This window comes from Temnothorax longispinosus, chromosome 7 (genome assembly GCF_030848805.1).
Source record: "Temnothorax longispinosus isolate EJ_2023e chromosome 7, Tlon_JGU_v1, whole genome shotgun sequence".
NCBI classification, from domain to species: Eukaryota; Metazoa; Arthropoda; class Insecta; order Hymenoptera; family Formicidae; genus Temnothorax; species Temnothorax longispinosus.
In genome coordinates this window covers 20,433,160-20,443,217 of record NC_092364.1, presented here as the reverse complement: position 1 = coordinate 20,443,217, position 10,058 = coordinate 20,433,160, and the positions used below count along the sequence as shown (strand labels likewise).

Below are 10,058 nucleotides of genomic sequence, written 5' to 3'. Positions count from 1 at the left end.
AATATACTTATAAAATTCAATATATATACTATATATTCTTTGAGTCTTTGTGTAAATATAGTTATTGCTCATATGCAGTTTATCATCAGGTAAAACCTTTCGCTACCTAATCGCGAACAATACCTAAAGAACATCAGCTGTAATTCTATGAATAATGATGTAATCATATATTCATAATGAAATCAAGATTTTATAAAAAACGATGGCAATGTTATCGACTTTTGAGAAGCTGTAGTCAAGTGCATGCTATGGTTTCACGTAAGGTCGCAGCACCAGTTCTACCGACGTAAAAGGGACATACAAGGGATGAGGGTGGAAGAACGGTATTGACAAACCTATAAGATATTTAAAACTACTCTATGTTACGCAAACGCGTTCCACAATCTTCCATCAAAACTTTCTCAAGTTTTGTTAAAAATTATATAAAAATAATATAATATAAATAAAAAATATATATAAAATATATATAAAACAAAATATAAACGTATCAAAAAGAACACTCTGATGATTTAAACTTCAATTCTAATGAGTCTAATTTTTATAATTGCAACATTTCAGAAAATTCTTCCTGCATAAAAAAATAGCGAACATTATGTTTAAACTTGTTTAAAAATGACAATTTCTATTGTTGAATGACAGAAACGTTGACGTCAGGGGAATATTTGCGCTATAGGGTGCACACATATGCCTTCTCACCCCGGTATACACAAAGCTCAGTTTGCGTAATGAAGCCGTGTCACAATGGCGGCGGCACGCTTTGACCCACGGTAATTCTCACGACCGGCGAAAGGCGCTCCGAGAACCAAGAAGGAACGTTAATTCTATCCGAATCTACCGCCGATCGCTGCCTTTCTTTGCTCCTCTTGCCGATGTCGACGCAACAGGTCGTATTGTGACGAGGGTGTCGTTTCTCGGCGGAGTAAAATTGCCGCACCACACCGCGCCGCGCCGAGGCACCCCTTCGGGGTACAATTCGTGTGCCCCGTCTCCGTGTGAGCCGAGGAGCGCACACAAATTTATAGACCTCTAGAACCGACACCTGCTCACCTGCATCAGATACATTTACCGTTTCCCACCTGCGGCCGCTTCGCGAATGACGATTCCTTTGATCGTGCGACAGCTCGGATCGGGAATAAAATCGAAGGTCGCGTCGGGCATCGTTTCATTGGGCGAAGTCTCGATCCAGGCGTATGTGGATTTTTATCAAACGCCTGTTGTAATAACCCGCAGGGAAGACTGATCCGTGCAATCCTTTGGGCCTGACAAACCTATGAGTTTATCACCGCGGACAACAGTTGCACACAGTGACACACTACATGCACATACACAAATTAACACTTATTTACGCTTCGAATTATGGCCGTATCGAACTCTTGAGAGGATCCGTTTAATAATAATAAGACGCCTGTTGTAATAGAATTAAAATCGTGTTCTCCGATTTCTCGTTTTCTCGATTATATTAGCGCCACTGATCGGCTGATCCTTTGTCTGTAAACGATGCGTAACAAATGGACTAGTGACTCGTACCACTCGTCCACGACAGCAGCCTCCTTCCGCGCATCCCAGAATTGTTTCTGGTTCGGCTCTCGTTCGGGAGATGATTAATGAGTTCGTTATACGTTTCTTGAGATACACAGACTGGTCGAAACGATCCACCCGCTCATCGTGTAGTCAAAGGTTCCCGCAAAAATCTCTCTCTCTCTTTTTCTTTTCTCTCAACCACCTTCCTCCCTCTCTTTCTCTCAAAGTTCTACTTTATAAAATTGTTTAGCGACAGTACAGAGTTTCGAAGCAATGTTTCAGTTAAATCTCTTTTAGCAAGTCAAAACGCATCAACATCAAGATTGCATGCATCGTCGTCTTTACAAAAAAAAAAAAAAATACAGATGAATCATTACATTGACTGCGAAACGTCAAACGTCGACCGCAAAACATTATCCTACTACGGTCAAATAGTGGTCTTGCTTTTCTTTTATTCTTACGATTTCGCGCCTAGTTTCTCGCGAGACCTTTTTCCCTTTTCTATCTCCGTTGCTCTTTCACGTGACTAATATTCTTAAAGAAAATTTCCAGACCGAAGTCAGAATTCCGTCGAGGACAGGTACATCGTGTATAAAATTGTTCTCTGGTAGATCCCTCGAGCTTTAACAACGACCGTCATCAAGGGAAATAGGAAATGCATTTTGGTCATCATCCAGTATGAGAGAACGTTTGTCAAGTTTCGAAGAAATGGCATAGATCTAAAGAGCCGCCATCAGGAAATGCAACGTATAGATATTTCACTAATGCATCCAATTTCTGACGAATGTCAGAGTCATGCAACGTAGGAAATTATAAATTATTGTATATAACAATAAAATATTGTAATATGTATAAATTCATAAAGATAAAAATAACAATTATAAAACAGAGAAATTTAAAACAGATCGATGAGATGGTTTCTAACAAAAAAGGTAAATATACTTAAGAGAACCCTCTACATTGTATATTATTTCATTTCCAGTCCGATAAATCCTGATTAGCGACTGATCATTTAATTATACCGCCGAGCGTTTCACGTCGGCGCAGCAGCCGGTCGGAAATTAAAGTGACCCTCTACTGGACAGACGAGAGGACCGAAGGACGAAAACGAAGGGGATAACATATTTCTTCTCGGTCGTAACAGTCTTTCGGCACTCTTTTGTGAAACAGTCGGCCTTTCGATCGCATTACGGGGTTTCATTTTTGAGAAACCGATATATGCCCCGAACAAGCGCGCACTTTCCGACAGTTCGCCACATAACTTAGAAGCGTTTATAGTTAGCTAGAAATCCATTCGCCCGGAGGTCATTTTAATGCCATCAGGACCGCGGTTACATGCTTTACGACTTGTTGGATATAAAAGAAACTCTCCACCTGTATCTTCGATCCGAGAAGATTTCGAAGTTAATGCGGCAATCCGTGATCGCCGAAAAGGGGGATCATGATGATGTATCCCGCTACATCTGTCGCAAAGTAAATAACAACTTACGTCCCATTACCGTCTAACGTCGAATTCCGATTTCAAGTGTATCGTTGTATCAAGTTGTATCGTATTAAAACTTATATTTAAAAATTATCATTCCATCATCACAATTTCTAAAAAAATACATTTTCTAAATATTTATTATTAGCATCTTATTAACTCTACCCTGTATGGGATCGAGATAGAGGAAAGTCTGGAAAGAGGATTCTCGACAAGTCCGATACTGAACAATCACAGACACCAATCATTGATCATTGTAAGGCAAATCGATGTATTATAAAGTCCACTTCAGACGATCTAAGAATGTAATAATATTGTTATTATTTTATTGAAAATTCAATATACGTTCAATATACGTTTGTTTAGTTTAGTTTAGTTTAGTGTGCTTCATAATATAGTCATGAACAAGGTGCTGACATTTTTACGCTACTGATATGCATTAAGATAAATGAGCTATTATTGTATCTGCACCCAGGTATATAGACTTCAAACGATGCCGAACAAAAAGCAACAATTGGCCATAAATTGCTATTTTCGCCATTGATGTTTCTTTAAAGACATCATGCAGTGACCATTATGAGGGGCACCGTTCGGAAAAGTAAACGTCAAAGCTATGGAAGCTTTACATATTTTATTAGAATAAAAAAAAAGAATAAAAAAAATCTTCTTTTGCAATTACTAATTACTAATTTACTAATCGATTATATTGCACATGTACCTCTTTAATATAATTCCTTATGATTTTATAGCTACTGAATTAAGTTTTAATTAACAAAATAATAACTTTTCCAAACTCACAAAATAAAATGTTAACATGTCTCCAAATTACATACGCCGTCGTTTTACCCAAAGACGTCTTGCCTCTAATAAACATGACATTTTCAGAATCTTATTTTTGGGCATTCTATTTGTTCAGCATTCTTGTTAATGTACATAATTAATGTACATAACACGTCGAATAAAGACAAACTCTACTGGTAGGTCAAAAGTGGAAATTAGTAATGTATTTATCGAACTTTTCGACATTATCTGTCCTGTATGACTTATGAAAAATTTTGGAAAATATTTTCCTTCTGGCGTAACTTAAAATAAGTGACAAAAGAATGTAGAACTTTTTATCAATATCCAAACCGGAAAAAATCAGAAAAAACCGGAAATCTGCTTCCTGTCAGGTCGATATCACGTGCGGAAGTTAAGTTACAGTGTTAAATTTTAAATGTTAAAAAGCGTTGAATTTTTTGTCACATCTTTATTATAAACTTTATTTCTTTATCTTCCTCAATTATTTCTTTAAGAAGAAAAGTATTTAAGCACTGATGTTTCTGATAAAAAATTGACAAACGTTCTTCAGTTTTGTTATAATTATTGTAGATTTGCAATAATATTGGAGAAAAAAGTCTAAAAAAGTGATCTAAAAAATCTGATTAAAATACTATAGTTCTTTTCAAAATTACGTGCGGAATTGTAGATATTTCGTATCTATAAACTCTTCGATGAAAGTATGCCATGAATAAACAAATAGTTTTGTTTTTCGACTTATGAGATAATTGTCTCTGACGGATCTGGTACAGGCTGAGATTAACTTATCAAATTCGAAGTTTAAATCGCTTGGCCATGAAAACGTAACGCCTCGCGAAGGCTCGGCGCATATGTGCACGCATAAAAACACGCACGCAAGCGTTTGCGATCGGAGAGAGGAATGAAGAGCAACGCTACGGGCGACCATTGGCCATCGTATAATTATGTCGACGTTACAAGCTTTGCGCGATGGCATTCGCGTCTTTAAACGAAGCGACATCGGGCGCGCAGGACCGCTAATTAAACCGAAAAGCCTCATCCGCTAATTAAATCCAAACGATTAAGTTTATTCCCCCCTACCACCACTACTACTCTACCTGCCTCCCCGTTACCGTCTTTTTATCGATATAATTATTACCTACCAGAACGATCGCCTTCGAAGCTTGGGCGGTCAAAACGCGAAGCAATGATTTTGCCTGCGGTCAGATCGCTATTTGAACTCGATACCTACGTATGCAAAATTCGTTATCCTCAAAAATGAAACAGGACAAAGAACAATGTTAAACTTTGTTGATCTTCAGGAAGAAAAATAAAAGAGAAAAAGTAAATATTTAAATAAATATTTCGAAAACTACTCGGGTGGACATCGCGTCTATCTTTGTTATTTACTAAAAGTTGAACAAGGACAGAACGACGCTGGTGCATCAGAGTGAAGTTTTCGAACGCAGCCTATATATTTGATAAAATGTTAAATTATATGAACGTAGTCATATCAAAGTCGCGTTATCAATTGTCATAATTGTACTGAATTATAACAAATGATACGAGCGAATTTTCGATACGTACGACAGATACACTATTTAGAAGAGTAAGATGCTATAAATTTCTCGCTTGAGTTTTATGCTTAACGTTATGATGGATTGATTCTAGAAAGTATTGTTCGTATAATGTCTTAATCAGGTTTTAAGTTCTCTAAAAAGCTGTCACAAATTGATATTGTACAAAAGGAAGTGCGTGTCGCACATAAGTTTAAAGGAGATAAAAGCAATAAAAATCGAGTTATATAAAAGTTTTAAATAATATTTTATAAACTTGAGTTATTTTATTTGAATCGAAGCTTGTGGCTACATGTTAAAATTTTCCTGAAGCGTCTCGTTCTGTTTTTCTTCGTTTTTAAGAAATGGAGGAAGTTAGAAAGTCCCAAGGGAGAACAAAAAGAGCTGCCGCGTAAACCATGTTTTTTTTACATGTTCTATAGTTGAGATTTAAGATATGATTTATGACAGACAAATAAATGGAGTGTGCGCATGCGTCAAGGATTTGCTCCTATCCCCACTTATAAATGTATAGCTCCGTCTTCTCTTCTCGACGAATGTCTTGCCCACTCAGTTTTAAAAGTTGAAGCGAAGCGTTATGTTACCACGACCCTAGCTGTGTACAAACCTTCTTATAGAAAATACTCTAATTCTCATCTTCGTACTGGAAATGCAAAGATTTCACAAACTACTGCAAAGAAGGCTTCAAGGAAATAGCAAGTTTGTAAAAAATTTAAAATAAAAATTAATATTTAATATAATATTAAAGGAATACTTTTTTATCTTGGAAATCTGCTGTATGTTTAAATTTTTATGTAATGGCTTATAATTTTATTAATTCTGTATTTTTCAAATTATTGTTACGAATAATTATAGTAAACTAGTAAAGCATTTTTCATTTCTTTAAATTTATATAACCGAATTCGACAGTGTTGTTTATTTTTCGCACTAGTTACAACGTGTACATGGCATCATGGCAAGGACAAGAAATAAACTGGTATCCACGAGGTATCATACCTTCGCAGGTATGTCTCGATTCACGTACGTATTATGTGACTCCTCACGTGTGTGTGTGGCTCGTGTAACTCGACTGCATAGTGAAAGGAGAAAGCAAAATTTCATTGTGCCGCGCGATGTTCGTCTCTCCCTCCGTGCCAATAATAATTGTTTAAAATTATAAGTTTTGGAACTGTATCTTGTAAACGGTTTGAAGACATAAAATAAATATTTTTCGGAATTTCAAAATACATGAAGTAGTGACTGTAATATGATTTGTAATACAATATATAAACGTGAGAGAGAGAGAGAGAGAGAGAGAGAGAGAGAGAGAGAGAGAAAGAGAGCAAAGTATAAATAAACAATTATTTTAAAGCTATGATAGTGTCTCTGAAAATTTAAAAGACATTTGGTTAGTGAGATATACTTTATCAGGTATATATAGTAATAGTGGTCCCTCGTATACACTAATATTTGATATTTATAATATTTGCATATAATATCTATAAATATGCATACAACAGTATTGTAATTTTTTGTTGACTAAGATTTGTATGTGATATTCTAATATTCTATAATTTTTAAATAATTCTAATATTTTCTTAAGATATTTCATTAATCACGTATTGAGCATCTTGTAATCATATTTATGTGTCTTTGACACATATATACACATGCAATACTATTTTGATTGTTATTAACATATAATATTTATTATTCTTATTGACACATTATGTATTGTTCTTTGTACGTTATGTATGGTTCTTGTGTTGTATTGAGATTTGTGTTTAAAATTATTTAATAAATGACATTCACATAAAATTTCTCTCTCTCTCTCTCTCTGTTCTTTATTTCTACTAATACGTGTCTTTTACTTGCAGACATCTACTGAAACGGCATCGATCTCATCTTCAATGAATAATATGACACAAATAACGAATAGGCTGTTTCCTCACCTGACAGAGTACAATATTGACAATAGGAATGTCATAAATCAGGACTACAAGTTTTACAAGCAAGGTTACAATTATACGCCAAATTATTACTATCAAACGAGCGACAATGCCACCTCTGCCCTCGCTTCTGCCATTTCTCCCAAGCCAGCATGTCAGGAAGACTTTACATACGAGCCATTCTCGTATACTCTGCCAAGCACAACGATCTACCAATACCAGAATACCACTCCTTATAAAAACAGTTGTCAACCCTTGATGTCATACAGCAATACACATACAGCAATGCCAAAGCCCGAGATGATGACCGGCATGTCGTTAATGCAGAACCATCCTAACCACCAGATCGCAACAGATCGTTCAATCAACCAATATTATCACTCATTAAACTCGAATCGGTCACAAGAGTTAACGGAAACAGCGGGACACTCTCATCGATACATGTTAGAAGGTAATTTCTATCATTCGCCAATGGAGACTTTGAATTCTCAACTTCCAGGCTTCGTACTCTGGCCCAGGAAATCCAACCCCAATAAATCCAGCAGGAAGAGATGCGAGTGTCCTAATTGCGTTGCCAAAGACGACGAAGCCCCGATTGGCAGCGACGGCAAACGGCAACACATATGTCACATACCGGGATGTACAAAGGTATACGGCAAGTCGTCGCATCTCAAGGCGCATATCAGATCGCACACCAACGAACGGCCGTATCACTGTAGGTGGCCTCACTGTGATAGAAAATTCACTCGCAGTGACGAGCTGCAGCGTCACGTTCGCACGCACACCGGCGAAAGGAAGCATATCTGCGACAAATGCCATAAAAAGTTTACGAGAAGTGATCATCTCAACAAGCACGCGAAGACACACGAGAAGGAAAATAATAAATCTCGTGCGATCGAGACTGACACGAACAAGGGCAATTTACTTGAAAACACCTCCGCCGAAATGTCAGATCCCTCAGCTACTTCTTTAGAATATCGTAAGCCGTGTGCTTATTTGTGATATTTTGATGAAATTGGATTTCATCCAAATTTCTTAATAGTTATACATTTTATGCAAACTGTATTATATAATTTTATACAAAATACAGTATTACCATTAATTTTATAAAATCTTTATGAAAACTTTTCCTCAAAATTATAGAAAATTTTATTCTTGATATATCATTAGAAAAATATATTCTTACACATTAAATATACTTGTATTTTGTGTAAAAAATATACGTAACAGTATATACATACATCATATACAGAATATCAAAGGAAGTCAATTTATATAAGAAAATTTATATAATTTCGTTTAAAAAAACATAAATGATTTAGATATGACTGTGAGAAGATTAATCAGGATCAAACTAAAGCCATTTTACGTCCTTTTCAGAACCAAACAATTTTTATCTCAATTTTTTGCTAAAATGTTTATTTTAAGAGATGTAATGTTTTAACACTTTACTTATTAGATTATTCAATATGTGATGTATGCGGGCGTGTAAGATATAATATATATATATAAATATAATATAAACATATATAATATATTATATATAATATATATTATATATAAATAAATTTAATATCTCTAATATATGTATATAAAATACATTAAAATACATTATATATACACATGCATATATGTATACATATGTACATGTCTATACAATGTAATCATACATATGTATTATAATACGTATCATGTATTATAATATGGCTCAATTCTGCAGATTAGAACAATTAGATAGTTCTCAAAAACTTGAAACTTTAGCAAAAATATTTCCAAACTGCTTGATTTCGAGAAGGATATAAAATAATAGCCTTAATTTGATCTTGGTTAATAATCATATTCAAGATCATATCGAAGCCGCTTTCATTATTTTTAACCAAAATTATAAATTTTCTTATCCATTCCTTTTGGAAGATTAAAATATCAAAGTCACTTTCAATATTTTTAACTATTAATTGTCCTATTCATTTCTTTAAAAATATTAAGATATAAAGGTAATGTCATAAAAAATCAATAGTTTACGAGACATTTGATATAATATTCTAATCAGTTTTAATAGGAAATGTCTTGTAAAATATTTATTTTTTAATCACCTAGTACAAGATACTTGTAAAATCGACTGACATAAAAAAGACACAAATTTGCAAAGTGCAAATTACGCATTTTTTGTATATTACATGTTATATAATTATGCTAGTCGATAATTATACTAGTCAATATTAATTGTAATATTGTCTTTAATATTTTTCTTAATTTTAAAACTAATAACTAAGCATTAGCTGTTGGAGACTATTGATATATTCTGTGAATCGAATATACGTGTATGTAATAAAGTAAATTTTCTTTCAAAAAATTATGTTTAATATAATTACTTCATCTCAATAATCTGATATTCTTTACGCCTGTGGTCATTTGCACGTCTTAAATTTCAAGAATATTTTCGACGATTTTACGGCAGTGGTTTTGATATTACGAGGCGGAAAAAGAGGGGTCGTGCCGTAAAAATTCGAATAATAACGAATCGTTTACGAATTGTTGTATATCGAATTCTCTCCTGACAGCTTCCTGTCACTCGATATGTCATCCATTGCACCCTTCGTTTCGCTCAAAAGAAGGGTCAGCCGACAGGGTAAGGACCCTAGGAATATTTTTCGTTCTATGCGCCTTCTGACAGGTGGGTCGACTTATTGTTAGATCGCAGATCCAGAGACGACACAGTAAAACGTTGCGATTAAAATTTCTAATAAACTTGTATACCAAACGAAAATCACG

The 10,058-nt window shown here is 34.7% G+C and overlaps 2 protein-coding genes across 12 annotated transcripts in view; one reads left to right on the top strand and one right to left on the bottom strand.

The window, feature by feature from the left end:
- The window catches only part of LOC139816639 (uncharacterized), a 174,068-nt gene that overhangs the window by 26,661 nt on the left and 137,349 nt on the right, over positions 1 to 10,058 (bottom strand). The gene's annotated exons all lie outside the window — the stretch shown is intronic.
- LOC139816706 (uncharacterized) lies at positions 5,906 to 9,613 on the top strand. 2 transcript variants are annotated; one of them, XM_071784376.1, is made up of 3 exons: positions 5,906 to 6,057; positions 6,290 to 6,362; positions 7,215 to 9,613. In XM_071784376.1, the coding sequence occupies exons 1-3, from the start codon at positions 6,008 to 6,010 to the stop codon at positions 8,286 to 8,288; spliced, it is 1,197 nt and encodes a 398-aa protein (XP_071640477.1). In that variant the 5' UTR covers positions 5,906 to 6,007; the 3' UTR covers positions 8,289 to 9,613. The 2 variants fall into 2 exon arrangements, with proteins under 2 accessions (XP_071640477.1, XP_071640478.1); XM_071784377.1 differs by having other exon boundaries at positions 6,011 to 6,057; positions 6,290 to 6,378.

Excerpts from the sequence above, each read along its gene's own strand:
- LOC139816706 (XM_071784376.1), top strand. The coding sequence starts at position 6,008 with ATGCAAAGATTTCACAAACTACTGCAAAGAAGGCTTCAAGGAAATAGC. Across the intron at positions 6,058-6,289 it reads AGGCTTCAAGGAAATAGCAA|TTACAACGTGTACATGGCAT; the intron begins GTTTGTAAAAAA and ends TTTTCGCACTAG. Across the intron at positions 6,363-7,214 it reads GAGGTATCATACCTTCGCAG|ACATCTACTGAAACGGCATC; the intron begins GTATGTCTCGAT and ends TTTTACTTGCAG.